Here is a 23,479-nt window from a genome sequence, read left to right as displayed (position 1 = left end):
AATGTGTATTGGTGTGTCACTGGTTTCAAACATGATATATAATATTTTATAATGTGTGTTGAAAGGTTATGCTACTGTATGATGAGGTGTATCAGCTTGTCACATGGATGATGTCATCAGTGATGTCATTTGAGATGTCATCACTGATGTCATCTGTGATGTCACTGACCATGTCATGAATGATGTAATATGTGACATTATCAACAGTGGATTTCGAGCGCGCGAGTTATAGTTAATACAACTAACTATAACGGGGGAATTTCAATGGTTTTATACGAGTGAAATGTCCAGCTAACTATAACACCCCTGAAATCTATGGTTTTTTCAGTGAATTTTCAAGGTTTTTAAAATGCTAATTCCTAACTATAACTTGTCTGAAACGTATGGTTTTTTCAGTGAATTTTTAAGGTTTTTTAAATGCTAATTCCTAACTATAACGTGTCTGAAACCTATAGTTTTTTCAGTGAATTGCAAAGATTTTTTAAATGCTAATTCCGAACTATAACGTTTCCGAAACCTATGCTTTTTTCAGTGAACTTCTAAGGTTTTTTTAAATGCTAATTCATAACTATAATATATGCAAAACCTGTTTTCTTTGTGAATTTCAAAGATTTTTAAAATAATTTTAAAATGGATTTATTGTTTTTTTGTATATTCTCTAACTCCATTTTTTAATTCTTTTTTATTTTTAGATGTTATTTTTTAAAAGTACATGAAACATTTTTTTTATATTTTTTTTTTACATACATTTTGTTTTTCCATTATTATATATTGTTCAGAATATACTTAAATTATTTGTATTCTTTTTATTTGGAGTTGTGCACCCTACGAACACCCTGCTTGTTTACTGCGCAAAACATGTCTGCCATTTTGGGGTCGCTGTCTAGGATCCACGTAGGGTGTTTGACGGGTACGACTTTTTCAACGTGGTTGCTATGCGACTTGAGCGTGAAGCTTGGCGCATATGCGAGATGTACACATTACGCGACGTGACATCCGCGGTTTCTTTAATGTTGGAAAACTTATTTATATATATCTTTAATATAAATATTAAGACAAGAGATTATCGGAGGTATTGTAAAAATAATATTCTTCAACTTTCTTAATAAGTACATCAATTTTTAATGCAATTTCGCAAAGTCGCTCTGGACGCGAGCACTATGCAAGCAGGCTGCGTGCTGAGTGTGTGCATCCTACGTGCACCCCATGTGATTTCAAAAACAGAGATTTGATTGGTTCATTACACTTCCTAATGAAACCATTGAAGGACCCCATCCATTTTAATCACTATTATTAGAACTTTTCTTAGGGAAAGACCTCCTGAGAAGATTTGCTGTTCTTTCTTTTTTCGGAGAAGAGATTCATTTAAAGATACAATGGCTGCTAATCCACCATCATCCTCTGATTCAGAGAACTCATGAGAGCAAGAATTTGTTCCTGAACCTCCACCAGAGGAAAAATATAGCAGCATTGTCTGGGAAAATGTCACCTTTCCACCAGGCTTAAAAAAGGTCAATGCAACAAAAGTTACTTGCCGTATATGCAAGGAAGTGCTTTCAAGGGGAGTTCCCCAACAAAAAGTACTCGTGCGGAACTGCAAGTATGCGGAAGCACTTGCAATCTAAGCATCCGCTCAACTTTGCAAGGGAGGAATTAAGGAGATTGAGAAAAGCTCCTCCTGCTTCATCAGAAGGCCAGAGTAGGAGTGGAACAACACTATCAACCTCTACTGCACACCCTGATATTCGTCCCCAATTAGGGAAACTTAGAATAAACTGTGTAAAATGTGGATGGCTGATAGCATATGGAGAGCAGTCGGTGGATCTGGTGTGTCAAGCTGTTGAGAACCACCATAGTTCTCTTTTCCCAGTTCTCATATTTTCTCGTTTTGAAAAAACAAAAAAAATACAAAATCGTTAAAAAAGGATGTCCGTGTCATGTGGAGATTGTTTTTTGCAAGTAAGGACACCTTTCTGCACAAAAACAATCAGTAAAGGCATTTTCCTCCTTCAATATATGCTGTGCATTGCAGCATATATTGAAAGTGAAAAAATGAGAAGTGAAAACAATTTTCCTCGTTGTGCTTTGCTACACCAATAGGAGGATGGTGTAGCATTCACAAACATGTCCAGATTTATGATTTCTGATAAATCTGGAGAGGAGTCTTGTTCTAGGAGTGTTCTGTGCAAACATGCACAGCAAAACCTATAGAACACCTTTTCAACGCAAAGTACTGTGTATGATGAGATTATATTTACATGGGAAAAAAAAGGTATACAGAATGCCTTTTCCTCACCTTATAAATAAGAAAGAGTTAATGGCTAGGCCAATTGTTATTATAGGAGTAAATTTGTGTACTGATAACAAAGAATAACAAACATTTACAACTACTTACGTTTTAGGAAACTGATAGGCCATAACGAATAGTTTCTTACCTGTCAGTGTAGTTTTGCAGCTTGAAGATCTTCCTGGATTCACTATGCTGTGCATTATTCAGCGGTCTAGTGGTTGGGTCCGGAATCATAGTCTTTTCTCTTTTTTTCATAGCCCAGGTGAGCTTTGACGTCCCACCTTTTGGTGTCCTTCCCATGGCGTTGGCACGCTTCTTGTGGAAGCTCCCACCCTTGGGCGCCATATCCGGATTCTTTTTTTTGTATGTGTTTTGTTTGCGAATCCTTGGCAATGTTCGAGTAAGTTATTTACCCGCTTTGTCCTTCAAGGTGTCTGTTTCAGTATTGTCCTTGTACTACCACCTGCTTCTCCAGCCTCATCTTTCTGGCGGAGGTGGGTGGGTTCGCTAGTGAATTCAGAAGGATCTTCAAGCTCCAAAACTACACAGACAGGTAAGAAACTATTCGTTTTGCAGCATGAATCTTTCTGGATTCACTATGCTGTGCATAGACTTTGTAGCGGTTTGTTATGTTTGTGGCGGCTGGGTGGAAGATGAGCGTTGATTGTTGAATATATGTTGAAGCACCTTCTGCCCTACTTGTGCTTCCTTGTTCATTTGTATATCCACGCAGTAGTGCTTAGTGAACGTGTGCATTGAAGCCCATGTGCCGCCAGGCATATGTCTTGAATGGGTGCGTTAGCCAGGAAGGCTATTGTTGCTCCTTTTTTCCTAGTACAGCGGGCCCGTGCCCCCTCTGCTAGTTCTTGGTCTGCTTGTTTGTGGCAGAGCTATATAGTTTGTGCGATCCATCGCGCGATGTTTCCCTTTGTTTCTGGTCTACCCAGAAAACTGCTTGCGAAGGTCACAAAGAACTGCTCAGTCTTTCTGTGCTCCTTCGTTCTTTGTATGTAGTGCATTACTGCCCTTCTAGCGTCCAGAGTGTGCAGTGCCCTCTCTGCGCTTGTGGCCGGTTTAAGAAAGTAGCTCGGTATTTGCACCAACTGGTTGATGTGGAACCTTGACTACACCTTTGGCATAAAGTGTGGGTCAGTTCTCATCACCACCCTATCATTGTGTATCTGGATGTAGGGTTCTTGTAGCGTTAGCGCCTGTAGTTCGCTCACCCTGCACAACAATGTGATTGCCACTAAGAAGGCTGTTTTCATTGTTAGCATTTGTAGTGAGGCCTTGTGAATTGGTTCAAAGGGCACTTTCATGAGTTCTGTTAGGACTAAATTAAGGTTCCATGCCCGTGGCGGCATCCTCTTTGGAGGTGCAATCCTCTTTGGCCCTTCCAGGAATCTCTTTACTATCTGTGATGCAAAGAAACTCTTCCCTGTTTCTCCTCTTGTATAGGCTACTATAGCTGCCAGGTGTATTCTCAGCGAGGATGAACTTGGCTTTGCCTTCAGCAGGTGCGTGAGATACCTTAGCACTGTTGACTCTCGTCATCTTCTTGTGTAGCTTCTTCTTGCTGCACCATTGTGTGAACCTCTTCGATTTCGCCACATAGCACCATCGTGTGCTGTCTCCTTGCCTCTCGTAGTACCCGCAGGGTGCTCTCAGGTAACCTTAGGTGCGCGAACTCTTCAGGAGCCATACTGCTAGGCTAAGGCTCTCTGGCTCTGGGCGCAGTACCTCCCGGTTTTGCATGGAGAGTAAGTCTTTCCTTATGCCGAATTTGTGAGGAGCGCCTTGTGCCATTTTCATTATCTGTGAGTGCCAGGGTTGCCTGGCCCACTGAGGTGCCACCAGGATCAGGATCATGTTGCTGGTTCTGCACTTGAGTACCCTGTGAATCAATGGTATCGGGGGAGGGGGAGGAGGGGAGCGTATGCAAATGTTTTTGGCCAGCTTATCCATAGGGCATTCCCCAGGAATCCTTCCCCTGGTTGCCTGGATGCGAAGCTTTGGCATTTTGCATTCAGGCGTGTTGCAATAAGTAATACTTTATTGTACAGTTAATAAAAATCATTACAAAAACCATCAGCAGTAAAAGAGAAAAGGATTATAAATATTTATAGCAGCATAGATGATGGGAGTTATTCGATTTAAACTATGTTACAAAGTGCAGTTAAAAAATGTTAAAAAGAACGGAGTGTCCGTCTACCATTAGGTGCTCGTGTCTTTCTATGGAGAGGGTTTCTTTTGTCAGTCCTGGCCCTCATTCCTATACAAAGTTAGGTGTTGTAGTACCTATTCCTTTTTGGAAGGCTGGCTGACCTTTATCCTGAATGTTCATAGCTTTTAGTGATAGTATGTCAGTGTTTTAATTCAATTTAAGTCTCTGGGCAGTCTTGATGGTTTGGCACTCACAGTATTGAGGGTGTGCTGTCCATTTCCATTTGTTCTTTCTTTGTGTTTATTCTGCTTTCTACAGCTCCGAGGTATTTTACCAGTCGGAAAGCCATTTGAACTTCGTCGCCTCTAAAGCAAGCCAGATTTGCTTATCAGCACGTCCTGATTCCTTTTTTTATGAATAGGGGTCTCAGTAGATTCCTGCAGCTCCTTACAGATGGTAATGAGATGTACGATGTTTTCCTCGTGAGTTCCACACAGGCGACAGTTTGCTGGTTTTGGGGACCGCAGCCAGGGGCCATATGGTCCACTGAGGGTAATACTCAGTCGTACTTTTAGGAATTATTCTTTTTTTGGTGAAGCTGGTCAGAAGGTATGCCTGTGGTGTGAGTTTATTGTAAGTTTGTACTGTCAGCCAGCCATTTGCTCGCTCCGTTAGTGAGGCTTTGTCTTGTAGGAGGGATTCTTTCCTAACAGTATTGTTTACAGCTTTTTTGAAACATGCCAGGCTCCCTTGCAGATCCCATAGTTTCACTCGGCCCCAGTTGTTTTATTGCGTCCTCCAGAAAGAGTCTTGCTGGGCGGCAGTTTTTCCTTTGTAGATCTTTCCAGAGGAGTGCGTTAAGGGCGTTTGCTTCCCTTATGCTTATTTTGTACCAAGTCTTAAGGTATGCTCCTTTGCGAGCAAGCTCTTCCTTAACCTGCCCAAATTCGAGTCGGATCTGCGCCGGAGAAGTGTATCTCGGGATGCCAAACATCATCCGCATTGCTCTTGTAATTTCTAAGGTTCCGGTATCCCTGCCTCTCAGTGCTTCGCTACCGTATGTAATGGATGGTATCACTTCGTCTTGGATCAGTTTTAGGAGTGGGGTGAAGCTTGGCCAGATCTTATTTTTCAAGTTCCTTCGAGATACAGCTGTCATTAAGCCTCTCTTTTTTATCTCCTCACATTGCGGTTTGAAGCTCCCCCTGTGGTCAATAGTCACTCCCAAGTAACAATATTTATTTGTGACTTCCAATTTATTTTTATCCAATTCTAACTAAATGTTGGTTTCTTCTTGCGATAGTTGAGGCGCATGACTTTTGTTTTACTATAATTAATACGGAGTTTGTTTGTTTTGGAGTATTGCGCAGTGATGTCGAGGAGCCGCTGTAGGCCGATCGGAGTTCGGCTGATTAGCACCAAGTCGTCAGCATAAAGTAGGTTAGAGTCTAACCTACAATTGAGTGCCCCCTAGTTTTGGCATGTGTGAGTTGTTTTCGTTTAGTGTGGTAGATATGTCGGCCATAAAGAGATTAAATAAAGTTGGCGCTAGCACACATCCTTGCTTTACTCCTGTGTTAGTTGGAATTTTCTTAGTTAAAAAGTCGCCGGTACCTAGTTTAACCTGGACCCATGTATCGCTGTGCAGGAGGATTAGTTGGTTCAGTAGTGTTGCTGGAATTTTCATTCTTTTCAGTTTTTGCCACAGCAGATTTCTGTTTACGCGGTCAAAGGCGGAGCTGTAGTCAATAAAAAAAAAAAAGTACAAGGGTTGTTTTCCTTCTAGAGCTGAGTCGATCAGGAGTGACAAGGCAAGGATGTTTGTGGTCGTCCCCATGTTTTTCCTAAAGCCGGTTTGATTAAGTGGGATTGCTGATGTTTCTTCCGCCCATAATGTTAATTCCTGAAGTAAGAGGCCTGCGTAGTATTTTGCTTCGTTGTCTAATAAGGCAATTAACCGATAGCTTCTTGGATCTTTTCTGTCGCCTTTTTTTGTGTATCGGTGAGATTATTGCCCCCCTCCATGATCGTGGAATTGTCGCAGTCTGCCATATTTTTTCAAACATTGGTTTAGGGTAGTTGCCCAGTATTCTGGTGCCTGCTTGAATATTATTGGGGGTATGCCGTTACGGCCAGGAGCTCCCTCTGTTCTCCCTTTGGAAATCCTATTAGTTATTTCTAGAGTCGTGATTGATAGTGCTTCGTTGGTTGTTGAGGATTCTTTGAGTGGAGACAAGTATTCTTTGCTCCTGGTGTTGGCTTTGCCAGTTTCTTTCCATGTTTCGTTGGTGTCGCTGAAGTGTGTGCTAATATGGGTTGTCCAGGCATCTTCCGTCACATGGGATTCCATCGCCTGGCTTTGCTGGTTGATCAGGCAATTGATCTTTTGCCAGAACTGTGCGCTGTTGTTTGTCTTGGCATCGTATAGGAGTTTTCCCCAAAATGTCTCGTCTGCGTCCTTTTTTAGTTGCCATATTAATTTCCTTCAGTCGCTTTTTAACTGTCTCAGCGTCTGGTAGGCGGAGGGGTCTATTTTACTCTTCGCAGAATGTGGTTAATCTGAGTCTTCAGTCTTTTTAGAATGGTGTCATTTCAGAAATTGTGGTGGCTCGTGTATCGCGTTGCTGGTCTTTCTTACTCGCTTTATGTGCACTTTTCTTTCAGCTAGGTCTTTCCTATTTTTGTGAATACCTCCCAACATATTATCAGGTTTGGTCATTTGGACTGTGCTTCGTGAGGAGCGTGCTTCGCTTGCTCTAAAAGGGTTTGTGGGTTGGTAACTTTACCTTTTACCCGTCTTTCGTTTGTTGTAAAGTCTGTACCCAGGTTGTTGGCGCCTGGCGGGTTTGGCATTGTCGGTGTGTTTATCGTTGTTTCCTGGGGCAGGTGGTCGCTGTAATCCATTTGGCAGATGTGAAAATCTCTTACCCTGTAGTACAGGCTGCGGGAGAAGAATGTAAAGTCAATTGTAGAGCTTGCCAGTGTACTGTGGAATGTTGCAGACTGCGGTCGGTCGCCTGAAAATCTGCCATTGAGTGCCCTAAGGCCCAGCTCTTCTAGTTTGGCCAGCAGGCTCCTTGATGTGTTTGTGCTTCTGCCTCCCGAGGTACAGTCTTGATGATTGTGCTCCCAGGCGAACGGATCCTCGCCGTCTTTGGTTTTAGGGTCCAAGGTGCTAAGCATATTTAGATTGAACTCCCCTTTGATAATTAGGATATTCGTGTTCTCTATTTTCACTAGTTTTACGAGTTCTTCCTTCAGTTGTTGTGTTCCCTTCTTTTTCTCCCTGGGGTGCAAGTAGAGGTTTACTAAAATGATGTCCTCATTTGTATCTTGCACGCGGAATGATAGTCGTATTGCTTTCAGTGCATTTGGGGCGGCTATGTTGTAGTCTAGTGGGGCTGCCTTCGTTATCACTGAAAGCACGCTGTATATGGCGAGACCACCTTTCTTGTGGCCGAACAGTGAGCTCTGAGTGGGCGGTTGAAAGATCAGATTGTATCCTGACAGCGCTGGTAGGGAGTCGGACGGAGTTTCTTGCAGAGAGATGATAGCAAATTTTTTCAAGTAGGAATTTAAGTCTGTGTCTGAGAGCTTGTCGCTTAGGCCGTTGATATTCCATGAGCATAAGCTTAGGGTACTGGTGGAATTCGTTAATTTTGTGTTGTTTTGTCATTGATTTGTCTCTTTCGCGTTTATGGTCCTTGCGCGCCAGCTCCAGTTAGGTAAGGGCCGGCTGTCATTGGCCAGTGTTCTGATGTCGGACTGGTCTAAATACACTAGGTTCTCTGGCGTTTTGCTTCGTGCTCCTCTTAGGACAGTTTTTTTGATAGATAGCTCTTTTGTTTTCTTTTGTTGACTGTCGTATAGTAAGGGGTCTGGATATCTTGTTTGAGAAGAAAGTTCTAATTTTATTCCCCAAGAGTCAAACTTTTCTTTTTCTTTTAGTAGTCTCTTAGGGAGTTCTCCTGTGACCCATATTGTTTTTGTTGATCCTACTCCGGGGTGCCTCAAGGTTTCCGTAAATTCTACTGAATCCATGTCAGCTGATGATCTAGTTTTAAGGCGGTCTATGGTTTTCAGTAGCCGTAATATATTTCCCCCGTTTAGGATATCCATTGGGCCTCTTGATTGGTACTCAGGGTGGAATATTAATGTGGTAATGCCGCCTTGTCCTCAGTCGGTGGCTAGGTGTTTTCAGTGGTGTTGATTAGGGTTTCGCTTTGGTTGGAAGGTTCCTTGGGTCCTGCTACATTGCATTGGTCGTTCGTTTTGTTGATTTCCTGCAGTTCTTGTTTAGGAGTGTTTTCCCTCATTGTTGCAGTCTGCTCGGGAGTTGCTTGAGGTTGTTTTTCGTCCCTTTTCTTCGTGGGATTTTTGGTGTGGTTTTGAATGCTCTGTTCGGTTCTTTCTTGATTTTCTCTATCAGGTGAGTCTGTGACTGTTTGTGAGTTGTGCCTCTTTTCGGTCTTGTCTTTGCCAGTCTTCTTGGCTGCTTGTGGCGGGCTCGAAGTGTCTTTCTTGCTTTCGGTCGAGGTGCTGTTGATGGAACTGCTCGGCGGTGCAGAGTCTATTCCAAGTTTTGTCCCAGATTCTTTCTTTTCCGTGGTGGTGTGCTCGCGCACTGATACGTCGCCCTTCTCAATCTGCCTGGCTTGTGGTGAGTTTGCTGCTGGTTGATCGCTGCTCCGGTCCTTGCACCATGCTATGACCCCTGTCAGTTTCCTTTGGTTTCTTCCCTTCCTTTTCTGTTTTCTTCCCACTTTTCCTTTTTGAGGAGGGGTTAGTGCTCTGTCTTTTTGGTTAGTTTTAACAGGGAGCGCTGTACTCTCTGTGGCGGGAGTTTGAATTTCTTCAAGTTGTTGTTTGTTAGTGGCCGGTATATACTTGTTGTTTGATTGTTCCCTCAGCGGGAATGGGTCTATGGATGTCTTTGAATTCTCCTGCTTTATAGTCTGTATTTCTTCATGCACGGATGGTGTAAATTCTTGCCTTCTCTCCGTGTGATTGCATGGTTGGTTGTTTTTGACTGCCGTCCTTATAAAGGAGGTTGACCAGTGCTGTTGGAAGCGTTACCAGTTTGTCCACTATGGTAATACAAGAGCAGTTTGATGCTATTAATTGAGTCTCAGCTGTGCTCTTTTTATCATGCCATTCAGCTCGGCTAGCTTGCCGTCAATGTTAAAAACAAATATTGCCAGGGAGTTGAGGACAGAGAGCTGCAAGTCCATCTTGTCAGATTGGTATTGAATGGCATTTACTGATAGTTGCATTGTCTGCAGGAGGGACACCCAAATGTCTACCTTGGGGTTCGGTCTTTCTTTTCCTGGATTATCGCAGATACCCTCTCCTGGCAGTTCTCGCTCCGATTCTACTGGGTAGGATGCAACCAGTTCTTCCCACTCTTCCGGAATAAGGTACGAGGTTTCAAGATAGTTTAGCCTCGGTATTGTAAATCCTATGCTGGGTGGTATGTCATAAGGGGCTGGTTGGCTCTGGATGTTTGTACCGGTTAGTATTGGGGCGAGACTTTGATCTGCTCCGTCCGTTTGTGGATCAGTTTTATCACGTTTCTCGTGTACTTGGTCGTTGGTTTGAAGTGAGCGCTGGCCGTGTTCCCTTGTTTCCTGTTTTGTTGTGTTAGTTGATTGCCCAGCCTCATCAAGATCCGGCCAAGCGGAAGGTTCATTCATGTCCTGGAGGCAAGCCTTATTTGTCTAACCACTGTAGTTTTCCTTTTGTGTTTGCAGGGTGTTGTTTCCTTTTGGGTTGTTGATATATATTCGGAGAAAGTCGACCTGGGGCGGGCAGGTCCTGGAGCCCCCATTTTGTTGCCATATCTGGTCCGCCGTGACCCTCAGTGGTGGTTCCTGTTATTTCAATTGAGTGATCTTGCACGATGCTCTTAGCTGTTATTCCTGTATTTGAGTCGGCCCCTTCTCGTCTTTGTCCGTCAACCAGTGCTGATTGCTCCCCCGGGGATCCTATGCTTGCTACGTCGCTGATTGCAGGTTGGGCCTTGTGCTCAGAGATAAGGTCCCTCTTTTGGGAATTAGCTTGGTTCCTTTCCTCCATCCCCACTCGTTCTGACTACTGCTCTACTGAGGTTATTCCGTGTACTTTGGTTGGGTTAAGTGGTGATGGTAGGTCAATTGTGTTGGCATTATTTAGATAGAGGGCTGTGCTAAGGTCTTTGATGAATGCAAATTTTGTGTAGATTTTTGGTTGAAAACAGTATTTGTTGCTGTTGTAACTGCGTGGGTGTTCATAACCTTTGGAGCCTCCAGGGCTGGTGAGCAAGGGGGAGACCAAGGGGGATCCTTCCTCTACTTCGTTCTTTCCCCGGTCCCTTCCACTTCCATCGCCTTCATCGCTCACGTCAATTGAGTCCTTCTTGAGCTTCTTCTTTGTTTTCCTTAGCCTTTTCGGGGGGTTTGTGGTTGCCGTGTTGTCCCTTTGCTTCCCAGACCTCATTTCTAGTATTTCTGGTGTTTTCCTTTATCCCTTATTGGGTCCTTCTGCCCTTTCTGTCCTGGGGTCTCCTTGTGTCTTCTTATGCCTCTTTGCAGGCTGCTTCTGCCTCCTCTACAAAGTTCCGGCCAGCTTCTGACTCGAGCTCTAAGCCTCTTGCACCTCTGGTCCTCGAACCCCTCTAGCTTCTCTGGCTCTATTTTTGCTGATGCTGAAGCGTAAGGGTGAGGGTAGATAGATTGATGGACTTGAAATAAGGCGGAAGCTTGAGGTGGGAGCTTAAGGTGGGGAGGTTTTCAGGTTGAATTTCCTTTGCCCCTTTGTTACCCTTCCCTTTGCCGCCTTAGGTGCACGCAGTGTCAGTGCCTGACAGCAAGATGGCTGTGAGGTTTGGGGGTACTGGGGGGGGGGGGTGCGCTCACGCTCACCTCTTGCTGCCTGGCTCAGCTCAGCACCATCCGAGAGGTGGGAGGAGGAAGAGGAAAGTGGAAGCAGGTGGGTCCGCTGGGCTGTCCGACTGCTGGCTGCAGATCAGAAACTCCCCCTCTGTCCCCCCGGCTCGTACGGCTCCCACAGCCACCGCTGCTGCTTCTTCTGTGAGCTCTAAACACCTCTGGGCGCTCTAGATACGCTGGGAGTGGTAAAGCGCGGTGGGGGAGCGGTGGGCGGTGGGTCCGAGTGTCACCGGGGTGCCGAGATCGTAAGCTTGACTCCAGCACGTCAGGCTCGGGCACAGAAATCCGCCGCTGCCACTGTCAGGTGTGACTCAGATTTCGCCGCCACCACCTCTCTTTTGCTCCGAGACTCCACCACTCTGGGACCACTTCGCCACGTCCGGCCCTCTCCTCTCCTCAAAGACCTGGTAGGAGCAAGGTCAGGGGCAGTGGATTGGGAGCCACAAACATTACTCCGATTAAAAACAAAATGCACCACATACATTCCCTCACAAATCAATAACTCACCTTTCAAATTGTTTTGTAGAATAATAAGTATGTGTCACACAGCAGATTTTCTTATTCACAACCTGTTTTCAACACCTCTCACCAGAACCATAGAATGGCAAAGTTTCCCTCTCATTTTCAACACATGCACACCTTCACATCAAATCACATTGCTTCCCACATTAATTCAAAACCAAACACATTTCTATTGGTTAGACATTGCAATCCTTTCCAAATTACATATATTTGAACCCTACCCCATTCTGCCTTCTGCCTGTTACCACAGAAACACTTCATGAAACAGTTAACTGAGCACACAGGTCAAAAGTTCATCACACAATGTTGCTAATGAAAACAGCAAGTGTCCTTGACTTCTCAATATACCAGCTTATAATACGTAATGTTCTTTTCAATCACTTTCTGATATCCAATAAGAATCATGCTTTTAAAAAACACAAACATGTACCCTAGTTTCCAGAGTAGAATGTTGTCAAACAGCCAATCATTTCTTTTCTTTTTTCAACAGTGCATCTTAGCCACCATTTTAGAACATCTTAGTTTTCAAACTGCCACTTCATTAACAGAGACCATCTGAGTGCATCCAGACTTCCCTTCAACATGCTTAGAGTGTGGATTGTGGGAAACAGCTTTATTTTCTGGAGCCAAAGGTACGCAGAACAAAAAGGAATTCACAAAGACCTATGTTTACCAAACGTAGACATTAAATGGATTGGACAGAGAGGACTAAAGTGGCACCAATTGATGCCACTGGTGAAATCCTTTTTACATCTCCAACACCCTGACCTCCTCATTGTGCACTGTGGTGGCAATGACCTATGCACTTTGACTGGAGTAGGTCTGGAAATGCTTATGAAGGACACCTTTGGAGAACCGATGTCACTTTTTCCCCAAACTGCCTTTGTCTATTCTAACATTTGCCAAAGGCAGAAATGGAACCGGTCTTATCAATTTTGTCCACAAATTGAGAAAGCTAGGAAACGTGAATAAATCGGTTTCTGATTTTCTCAGAGATTATAGAATGGGGACCATCTACCATAACAATCTGCGTTTCAATATGTATGGCATCTATGGGAGAGATGGTGTACATTTTACAGATGAAGGGAACAGACTCTTCCACATGAACTTTAGACTCTGCATCAGTACTTACTTAAAGATATTAAAATCTCTTAATAAACACAAGAGCTCTTTTTAGAGCCACCCAAGATCTAAACACATAAGCTTGATGTAGATCTAAAAAATACATAGGTTTTTTCGATAGCAAAATCGTGGATCCTACGCGCATCCCGCGTCTTCCTTTTTTTTAAACAAAATTTTCCGACTTTATTTGCCCTACGGGTCCTTATGGGACCCCCAGAGCAGGCCTAAGGGGTCAGGGTGAGTCTACCCTGCCCCTGTTCACGTTTTGCACACATATTTCACAGACTCCTTCATCCTCGCTTCTACAGAGGCACAAAATGGCTGCCAACAGTTCCTGGATTCGAATGTTTACAACCGCTTGACAACTAAGTATGAGCGGAAAATCCGTTCCGCTCGCGGATTTTGCGAATTTCCGGTAAATTCGCGATCCGCGAATATACCAAGAATTCGCAAATCCGCGAGCGGCTGATTATTCCGGGGGCAAAAGTTGAAGCCTGGCCTGTTGTAACTATTTTACGATGGCGCCGGCAAGCTGCCAGCGCCATCCTAAAATAGTTACTAAGTTAGCTTCAACAGGAAGCTCTAATAGATAAAATAAAGCAGGTGCTCGATTTTATCTATTAGAGCTTCCTGTTGAAGCTAATTTAGTAAGTATTTTAGGATGGCGCTGGCAGCTTGCCGGCGCCATCCTAAAATATTTACAACATGCCCTTCCTGTGACTCATTCATCAGCCCAAAAACAATCGTGAGCGTCGTCGAGGCAGGTGTGCCTTCTTCACAAATCTACCGTGGAAAATCCGCTGTGATGCTGGATAGAGGCTTTTGCATCTGTGACTTTCACGAGCGCAATACCCGTGCTGTTTCTGTGACCAGGAGCTTATTTCTCTTAATCTGCTGAACTGATCTTTCGCTGACCTTTTATACACACAAGAAGCATGTGTGAACTCGCATGGTAGCCCTGCCCGTTTGGCCCCGCCCACACACTCGCGGTTTGCACCGTCTTCCCGCCATTCACCCACTATGATGGACAGCTCACTCAAGGGACCCCTGCGCCCTTCGGGGCAATTGCATAGTAACACACACATGGTCGCTCGAACTAGTTGATGCTCAAATTCAGTGACTCATTCAATAGCCCAAAAACAATCGTGAGCGTCGTCGAGGCTGGACAGGTGTGCCTTCTTCCCAACTCTACCATGGAAAATCAGCTGTGATGCTGGATAGAGGCTTTTGCATCCGTGACTTTCACGAGCGCAATACCCGTGCTGTTTCTGTGACCAGGAGCTTATTTCTCTTCATCTGCTGAACTGATCTTTCTCTGACCTTTTATACACACAAGATGCATGTGCACTCGCATGGAAGCCCAGCCCCAAATCCGTGGATCCGCAAAATCTGCGGATTTTGCGGATCCACGATCCGCAAAATCCGCGGATCGTGGATCCGCAAAATCCGCCCATGCTTATTGACAACCAATTAGAATTGAGCGTGTGATCGGGACGGTGCGCTTATGCTATGATGCCAATCTTTGTACAATCCGCGGATCCACTGCCCCTATATATATATATATATATATATATATATATATATATTTATTCAGCTTTTCCCAAAGGAAGGTTTTTCCTCGTGCAGGGAAGTGGTTCTTCAAATATTCGCGCCAAGCCAGGAGCGCGTTCCGGAAGGTCCTGCTGACAAGATACCCAAAACAGACTGGCATTTACACTGCGTACAGTGTTGTTTGTACTCGAGGGATCGAGAAGTTTTGGTGTACGCCGGAGCAGACGGGAGGAGCAGTGCGGAGGGTGGTACTTAGCCCCGTTAGGACGTTGTGTGGCCACACGGCCGTCCCCGCACAGGGTCATTCCTGCCTACCTGGCCCAGCAGCCCGAGGGGAGCCGAGGAGGAAATTTGTGACGCAGGTGCATCCAAGAAGTCACACCATCTACGCTGCAAAAGACACAGAAGCAGAGTTTCTGCCATCCCACACCACCGGCCCAGCAGCATGAACATGTTGCATGCTGGGAGTTGGAGTTCCCATACCCTCACGTGATCTCCAACAGGTGAACTAAACACACAAGGGGAGGAGCCTAGTGTCAACCGCATCATATAGCGAAGCAGCATTGACGGAGCCATTACGAAACTTTTTGTTGGTGCATGGGCACTGAGGAAGGCATTTGACATGCCGAAATGCATTTGCCGCTACCAACGCTTGCATCTGAGAAATAAAGATCCTCCAAAGATTTCCCCTCTGACCTCCGCGCTTTTCTGTCCAGGGAAGTGGTTATATATATATATATATATATATATATATATATATATATATATATATATATATATATATATATATATATATATATATATATATATATATATATATATATATATATATATATATATATATATATATATATATATATATATATATATATATATATATATATATATATATATATATATATATATATATATATATATATATATATATATATATATATATATATATATATATATATATATATATATATATAATATATATATATATAAACGTAAATTTGTCACACTGGCTGAAGCAGCCGCCCCAGCTCACAGAATCCAAATGACGAAGGAACAGACCCAGATTAAGTGCTCAATTGAGGTGTTTATTCTCCAGCAAGCCTGCCGCCGCCGTATATATATATAGATGACTTTAACCCTAATTTTCTCAGAAACTGCTGTACAGATTGAAACCATATAAGCAAAAGGCAAAAGTCGGAACTGAGAACTACCTCTCTGCCAAATTTGTTGTAATTCCGTTCAGCCATTCGGGCTTTAGCCGTGTCTAAAAGGTCCTATAGGAAATTGCAAAAGGAAGTTGTCATGGTCAACGTAGTCCTGTGAAGTGAAATCATTATTTCACTTCACGGGACTACGTAGACCATGAGTCCCGGTGTTGCCAGACCCCACCCACTCAGGGAGGACGACGCCAGCTGTTCAAACTAAAACGCGTTTGACCAGCGTGAAGAGAACATGGTGTTGAACTGCGCACAGTCCATGAGGAAGGGGCGTTTGTGGCCCCGAAACGCGTCGGATCCAATTTTAATTTCAGGGGAACCTGTGAACATTGCAGAGGAGCCAAATACAGACTGGAGGGTCGGATGAAGCGGTGAGCCCTCCCGAAGCGCTTGCGCAATTTGCTCTAATATATATATATATATATATATATATATATATATCATCTTCCAGGTACATAGGAGTGGAGTCAAGTATAGTACAAGTACACTTACATGTATGCACTTATCTTAACATTAACTTCGTTCACGATATTTAGGTCTGGATATTTTGGCTCCAAACATTTTTCCTTCGATATTTTGACATGCAATCTGCAGGTGGCACTATTGGCCCCACAAGTCTGGAGATAAAACTTACCAGGACAGTGAACTTTCCACTTAGAAGCTCAGACCGCAGAGGCTCCTCTTGGGGCTTCAGCTTTACAATGCCTTCCTTCAGCCGGGTTTCCTGCAGGACCAAAAAAGATCAAGCACAAAAATAAGATGCAAGAAGGGTTCTGAGGCCATCTCATGCTTCTACTTATACGCATAATCTTGACCCAGATGTTCACACTTTTAAGCTTAAAGGTGACAGAAATTCACAAGGGCATCTGTGAAAACTACAGTTCTGTGTCCATCCAGTTGAACTGATGGGTGCATGCCCATCAACCACTGTCATTGTCTGCTGCCACTTTACTGGGATTACAAATGACCTCAGAGGTACTGGTGTACATCTGGGAGCCCACAAAACCCAGCCACAGAAACCACGTCTGCATGGACAGGTAGGTTGTCTGTAGTACAGACATTACCCATTTTCTTCACAAGTACCACACAATAAAAGACTGCAATATTAAACTAGAGAGAAGAGGGTATGAGGAGTCATTTTCTAAAAGTTTTTTCATAGGAGTCAGTGAATCAATTGACTTTTATTTCTTGCATAGAGGTGTATACTTACGTAATTCCGCTCCTGTGTTACAGCGTGAGCCCTTTATACAATTATATAACTTCAATAGCTTTTTCAGTTATAGGGAAGTGGGTAAGTATTTGTTTATAACTGTTTAGCTGTCAAAATGAAGGACCTTAGATTCAATATGCTATTAGGACTAGAGGTTACGGTGGAAGGACACTAATTCCTTAGTGAGCAAAGTGATTGTGTCAAGAAAATGTAAGGTACAGATTGCACAAAAAAGGAACCTAGTGACTGTGCTTGAAGATCTAGGCAAATGTTAGTAGGCATACTATTTTAAAGGGCTGGAGTTAGTATGAAGAGGTGCAATCTCCTGTGGTGCAAACAGAGTTTAGGGAAATATTTGGCTGCGGCCCAGATGGACCAATGGTTTCAAGGCTGGAGAGCTTTTCAGAAAAACGGCTTCATGACGCTGTGCTGCTACTCATTACATGGCTATTATTACAATATCCCTGAGATGTTCCAGGGCCAGGTCCTCTTACATGGCCAACTGTTAGCGATGTGCCACAGGATGTGGCGCACAGTGAATGAGGAGCCCCCCACATGCATTCATCCATAAACTGTGCAATATGGGCACAGGGGGCCATCCTGTCACATGGCTACATAAAGAAATCAGAGAACATACCGGGGGTCTCCCTGATGCCCTGGAGACAAAATAGGGAGAGCGACCATTACTCGATTCAGAATGGACAAGGCAATTGAATCAGCCCAAGTAATTTCTCTCAACGCACGATTTAAGTTCATCCAATACACAGTCTTACACGGGCCTATCTTACCCCGACAAAACTAAACCGCATATTCCCCACTGCCAACCTCACATGCCCTAGATGCCACTCGGACACCGCGGACCTCCGGCACATGATGAGGGAGTGTCTCATCCCAGCTACATATTGGCCAGAAGTGCATGACACCCTGGCATCCGTTAAGGAATTCACACAACCAAGTACATGAAAGGCGACGGCTCTAGGGATCTATAAGCGAGGGAAAAAACATAGTTCAGGGCCGCTTTGCAAAGCTCGCACTACTGCTTGCCACACAAATTATCACCATACATTGGAGGGTGTCCCAGCCACTGCTCCTGACAAAATGGCAGACAGCACTTCTCCTGATGGGGAGTAGCCGAAAGCACAAATCTACATCAGGAGGAGGCTCGCCGCATCTGCATGCGGCCCGTAGTGGAAGGGTGGGACCCTATACTCATGCCAGTTCCACAAGGTGATGTGGGAGGTGAACACCCACTCTGCAGCCCTGAGACGTCAGGTTTCGATCCCCCCCCCCCCCCCCCACCACAATGACAAGTACACTACGTTTACCCACAGCGTCCATCCCTTGCTGAGTAGCCGCTCTGGAATCACCCTGTGCATTGCCCCAGACTCCAGTTCTTACTCAGGGCCACGACCCCTACTGAAGCACCTCCTGTTCTCCCATCTGCTACCAACCCTCACCCTTGATACTATGATCCCATAAACCTGAAACTGTTATGTAACTTCACCCCTACGCCATGTTTACTGTTCAAGAGGTACCCAAAAATGGAACACACATTGGAACAGCATTCTCCTCCAAACACTCGGCATGGAGCGCTCAGCATACACTATTCTCCTCCCAGCGGAGGTCCGCCAGAACTATTCCCCTAATCTGACCATACCCTGTACCCCACAACCGCCTTATCCTAAAACGGATACATCCATGATGACTAGGATGTGTACGTTATGACGTCTCTGCCCTGTCATGTTCTATTGTAATGGAAAAATACCTAAATAAAATGTTTGGGGAAAAAAGGAGCAAAGGTGATTCAACTTCAAAGGTATGGCCTTCTGTATGTTACTTTTTAAACAGGTGGATCCTTGCCTAAATGTAGTGAGATGAAGAAAGGGCTTGACCAAGAGCATAACTCTGAAAATAGTTCACCAGGCCATACACAGAGCTTTCCATTTGATGCACATGCATACAGGCAATCATTGTAGGACTGCTATAACAGATGAGAAGGTTTGCCACTAATGTTTGCTGATGCCAATCCCTACTGATTAACTAGAATGTTTTTTATAAATAGAATCCATTAGAGTTTTCAAGCCAGGGAGATAGAATGCACCACACCATCAGCCTCCACTTGGCATCAGCCACAAAACACCTTAAAATGCTCATCTGACAGTGATAGACTGTCACTTGCACCCATCTGCAGGGTCAAGAACAGATATTCCATAATCATGGTGACTTCCTGCGAACAAGTTTAAACACAGCACCAGGATTTCTGGCTCTGGCATACTTCTGTCTTACTGACATATACACGGGTCTTTCCTAAATGTGTTCACTTTTACATGATTACTTGGGACACACATTTGCTTCAGTGACAGTCTGGATTAGTTTCCTGGTAACTATACTTACTTACAGAATCAACTTTGCAAGAACACCATCATGCGACCTTGACACCATGTACAAGGTTTATACATACGTTATGCAAACGTGCTTTTTGTTTTCATACATACGGCGACACAGCTGTCTATAACACACAAACAATAGCAGCCTGGTCCAGATCTCGGCCCAAGGCAAGGGTGTCTTTTGTTATAAATAAAAATCTATTTCTGGGTGTGGGCAGAGGAGCACTTGCCGTCATTGGTGAGGTCCCTACATGCTAATGCTTCGGCCCAGCAGCACGCTGAACTCTTCGAGGGGTGCTCAGCTTGTGACCACGATGGGGACCACATTTTTTCCCTTTAGGGGTAACATGGGTTGGATCACCCAGTACAGGGCTTCTTGGCAGAAAACACACACGTCCTACACACTTAAGTTAGGGGACACATAGTAGGAGCACGCCAGATTTCTATAAGGTTTTTTATGCTTGCATATATACATTGTTTCAGCACGATGTGGGAACTTTTCACCCTGTTCACTATCCTAGCACTTCTAATATCTTTCATTTGCTTCTGTCTATTGATCATGGCAGCACATATATTTTACACAAGAATCGCGTTGGTTCAATAAAAATTTAAGACACCCCACTGTGTATTTCTTGTATATTTCTCTGAAAGAAACAGAGCACGAGTGACTCATTAAAAGGGTTCTAGATTTGTTACCACAACTCCTGGGAGGGGGAATGGGGTTGTCATGTACATTGGTTGCCAAATCCATTTGCCACCCAACTAGGGTTAGGGGGGATTATGGTTGCAATGCAAGCTTGCTGGCCTATACGACATATCTTGAGAGGGTGCATGGAATCAGTCTGGCACTAACCTAAACATTATGCTGTGCACAAACGTGCATTTACTACCATAGGGTGGAAACTACACAACATAACGTACCAGGATTTCAAGTTAGAATTGCAAGGCCCGATACTTATCTTAGTGAATTTCAGAACGGAATATTCTGATGCATTCACTGGAATATGGCAGTGTGAAAGGCTTTCAAAATATTTAAAGCTATAGGATTCGAGAAATTAGTCTGTCAAACTGGATCGTTGTCCGCATCATGCAGCATTGTAATCTATAACTAGAGATAGGCCTAAACAATGGCGTGCCACTTAACCCCTTCAGCGCGGCGCGAATTTTCGCGCTGTGCTGAAGGTTCTAATGAGCCTATCGGCTCATGACGGAACGGTTCCGTCATGAGCATGGAAGGGGTTAAGTAGGGGTTGTACATGGGAGAGGTGTTCCCATTTTTCATATGTGGAAATCACAGTTAATTTTTTTGTCAGAGGGCATATATGTCGGTTTTCCAAATTACAGAAAATATGTTCCTCAGTCTTGGTTATTATGTTTAATAGGAAATGATTAGAAGTGGGGAGGAGTTGATATCAATCTAGTAAATTTGGCAAAAAGTAAAACTTTCGTTAATTCAGGAATTTGTAACCTTTACACATTCTGTTCAGCTTTGCCTGAAGCTTTTTAGTAAATTCAAATTCAAATAAAGCTTTATTCGATTTTTACAAGGAAAATCATAAAAGCACATATGATACAGCATAAGAAAGAGTACGAAATATAATCATAAGACATACAGCATACAATTGAGGTTTAAAAAATAGATTTTTAAGCAAATTATAACTGTCGGGGAACAGAAGACAGTTAATTCATAGACGCTCTACACCTTACTGCAAATTTCAAAAAGCTAGTAGCTGCATTGATTGTAAGTTCATCTTCGAGCATACAAAGCTTGAGTAAGGCTGGCCTGCACTGTCTTAAGCCCCAGAGTTTAAAAAGTGGTAGAAGATGTTTCCTTCTGCCCCAGTCATAAAATTTGCAGAATAAGATAACGTGAATGTTGGATTGCTTGGAAACATTATCACAAGGACAGACCACCAGGGAAGTCGACCAGTCATTTATGGTGGGGAATGTTAGTAGACGGAAAAAACAATCCGTCCTCATCTTTGTTAGCAACATTCTCATATAAGTTGTAATGATCGGAGAGAGGTAAGATGGAATGCCGGCATCATAAAGTAAGAGGTTGTGGTTGGCAATCGATGATTTATTACCTTCCAGATAAGAACGTCTGTCTGAGAGTAAGCCTAAACAGCGAGCCTTGAGGTCCTTTTTAGAAATCTTTTGACACGTTGTGGGGTTAATGTACATATCGGCTAAGTCCAGTGAGGTTAGAAATTTCTGTACATAGGCGAGCCAGGGTATTTTTCTTGAGTTAGTTAAGGCCATACAATCCTTAATTACATCCTGGTTTAACACCGTTTTTTCCGAGGACCATACTTTATGCCATAATAGGATTGGTGCGATTTTAATTGTGTCCGAGATGTATACACGTGCTAGCTCATTATGGCAGACTGTGGTTGAAATGGATCGAGGAACAGCCAGCAAAAATCTTAAAAATGCATTCTCGTTGGTTTGAATCTCTCCACAGTCCGCCAGGCCCCAGATGCCTGCACCGTATGTTGCGGTAGAGACGCACTTGGCAGCAAATATGTCCAACAGAATCCTAACCGGTTTCCCACCTAGTTTAGTGGCAAATTTCTTCAGGGCTCCAATTTGTCTAATGAAAGCCAAATTTCGGGTATGTACGGCGTTCTTCCATGTGCCTCTGTTGCTAAAGAGTATACCCAGGTATGTAAAGGTTTTTGTAAGGCTGATCTTGGTTGCATCAATGAACGTATTGCAAGAGGTATTCTTTTTGTTGCTGCAACACATTGTAAAGGTTTTACTTACATTGATCTTAAGACCTCTCGAGTCCATAAAGGTAGAAAAGGCAGACAAAGCTTTTTGAAGCCCTAATTGAGTCCTTGACATGATAACGGCGTCGTCCGCATATAAAAGAATTGGAACCGCAAGCCCATTTATTTTTGGATAGTCAACATCTAGGTTGGCCAGGTAGTCGGCGACGCTGTTGATGTACAAATTGAAAAGAAAGGGGGCAAGGATACAACCCTGCCTGACCCCCCTTTTAATAGGAAACTTGCTCGTGCAGGCTCCATCCTTTCCGTAGCGAACCTTGGCCCCGGCTCCTCGATAGAGTTCTTTTATGAAAGCTAAGATGTTAGGGTCGACGCCCATATTAGTGAGGGTAGACCAAAGTAAGCTGTGATTGAGGCAGTCAAAAGCAGAGCTTAAGTCCACAAAAGTCATGTATATATTGCCTCTTTTGGCCAACACGTATTTGTCGATGATCAGAGCTAGATTTAAGCATTGTTCCACAGTCCCGAGGCCAGAAACGAACCCATATTGGAATTTAGACAGAATGTTATTTTCCTGTGCCCATGTTTGTAGTTGGTTCAACAGGACTCTCCCGGCCACCTTCATTATGGAGTCCAATAAGGAGATAGGTCTATAACATTTAGGGTCCGTTCTTTCACCTTTTTTGAAGATGGGTATAATGATCGCTTCTTGCCATGTTGCAGGGAATCCTTTACGGGCATAAGAGTTGAGAACGTTTGTAAGAATAGGTGCCCACAGTTGAATCTTATCTTTAAATAGGTCTATAGGGATTCCATCTGGGCCGGGCGCTTTGGCATTAGAACTTTCAAGGATAGCCAGTTCCACATCAGAGTGATTAAAGTAGATGGATATTGGGAACGGCTCCGGGTTGTTAGTTTGCGACTCATTACTCTCCGTTGGTTGAGTTACAGGGTTAAGTGGTTCAATCCAGTCATCTCGTTTGTATAGTTCGGTAAAGTGATTTATCCAAACTTCTTCCGTGATGGCAATTTCTATGCGGTCAGTTGTCCTGTCACTAAAAAAAGGGTGCGTTGACCTCCCTCCAAAAGGCCGTGTTGTCTCTTAGGGTGCTGGCTTTCAACAGAGCTTCCCAGGCAGCGGTTTTCAGTTCCTTTTTTCTGATCTTAATTGCCCGTTTGTAAGCGGCACGGGCGGATCTAATTTCCACCTGATTTTTTGGAGTTTTGTTGAGGGTGGCCTTCAAAATGTTATGAGTGTTTGAACACTCGTGGTCAAACCAACCGTGGCTCTTAGAAGCATTGCTTTTGTTATTGGTTCTAGTCAAGTTTTTTCTAATTTGCAAAGCAATTTGGTCAAAGGC

The 23,479-nt window shown here is 43.8% G+C and overlaps 1 protein-coding gene across 1 annotated transcript in view; it reads right to left on the bottom strand.

The window, feature by feature from the left end:
* Window positions 1-23,479, bottom strand: part of PTPN9 (protein tyrosine phosphatase non-receptor type 9) — a 354,751-nt gene that overhangs the window by 153,727 nt on the left and 177,545 nt on the right. The window contains exon 3 of the mRNA XM_086959304.1: window positions 16,424-16,513. Within this exon, the coding sequence (XP_086815430.1) occupies window positions 16,424-16,513 (90 nt within the window). The remainder of the gene's footprint in view (window positions 1-16,423; window positions 16,514-23,479) is intronic.

Source organism: Lissotriton vulgaris, chromosome 2_2, assembly GCF_964263255.1.
Source record: "Lissotriton vulgaris chromosome 2_2, aLisVul1.2, whole genome shotgun sequence".
Taxonomy (NCBI): domain Eukaryota; kingdom Metazoa; phylum Chordata; class Amphibia; order Caudata; family Salamandridae; genus Lissotriton; species Lissotriton vulgaris.
The sequence above is the reverse complement of the archived record's forward strand: the minus strand, read 5'-3'. Positions and strand labels throughout refer to the sequence as shown.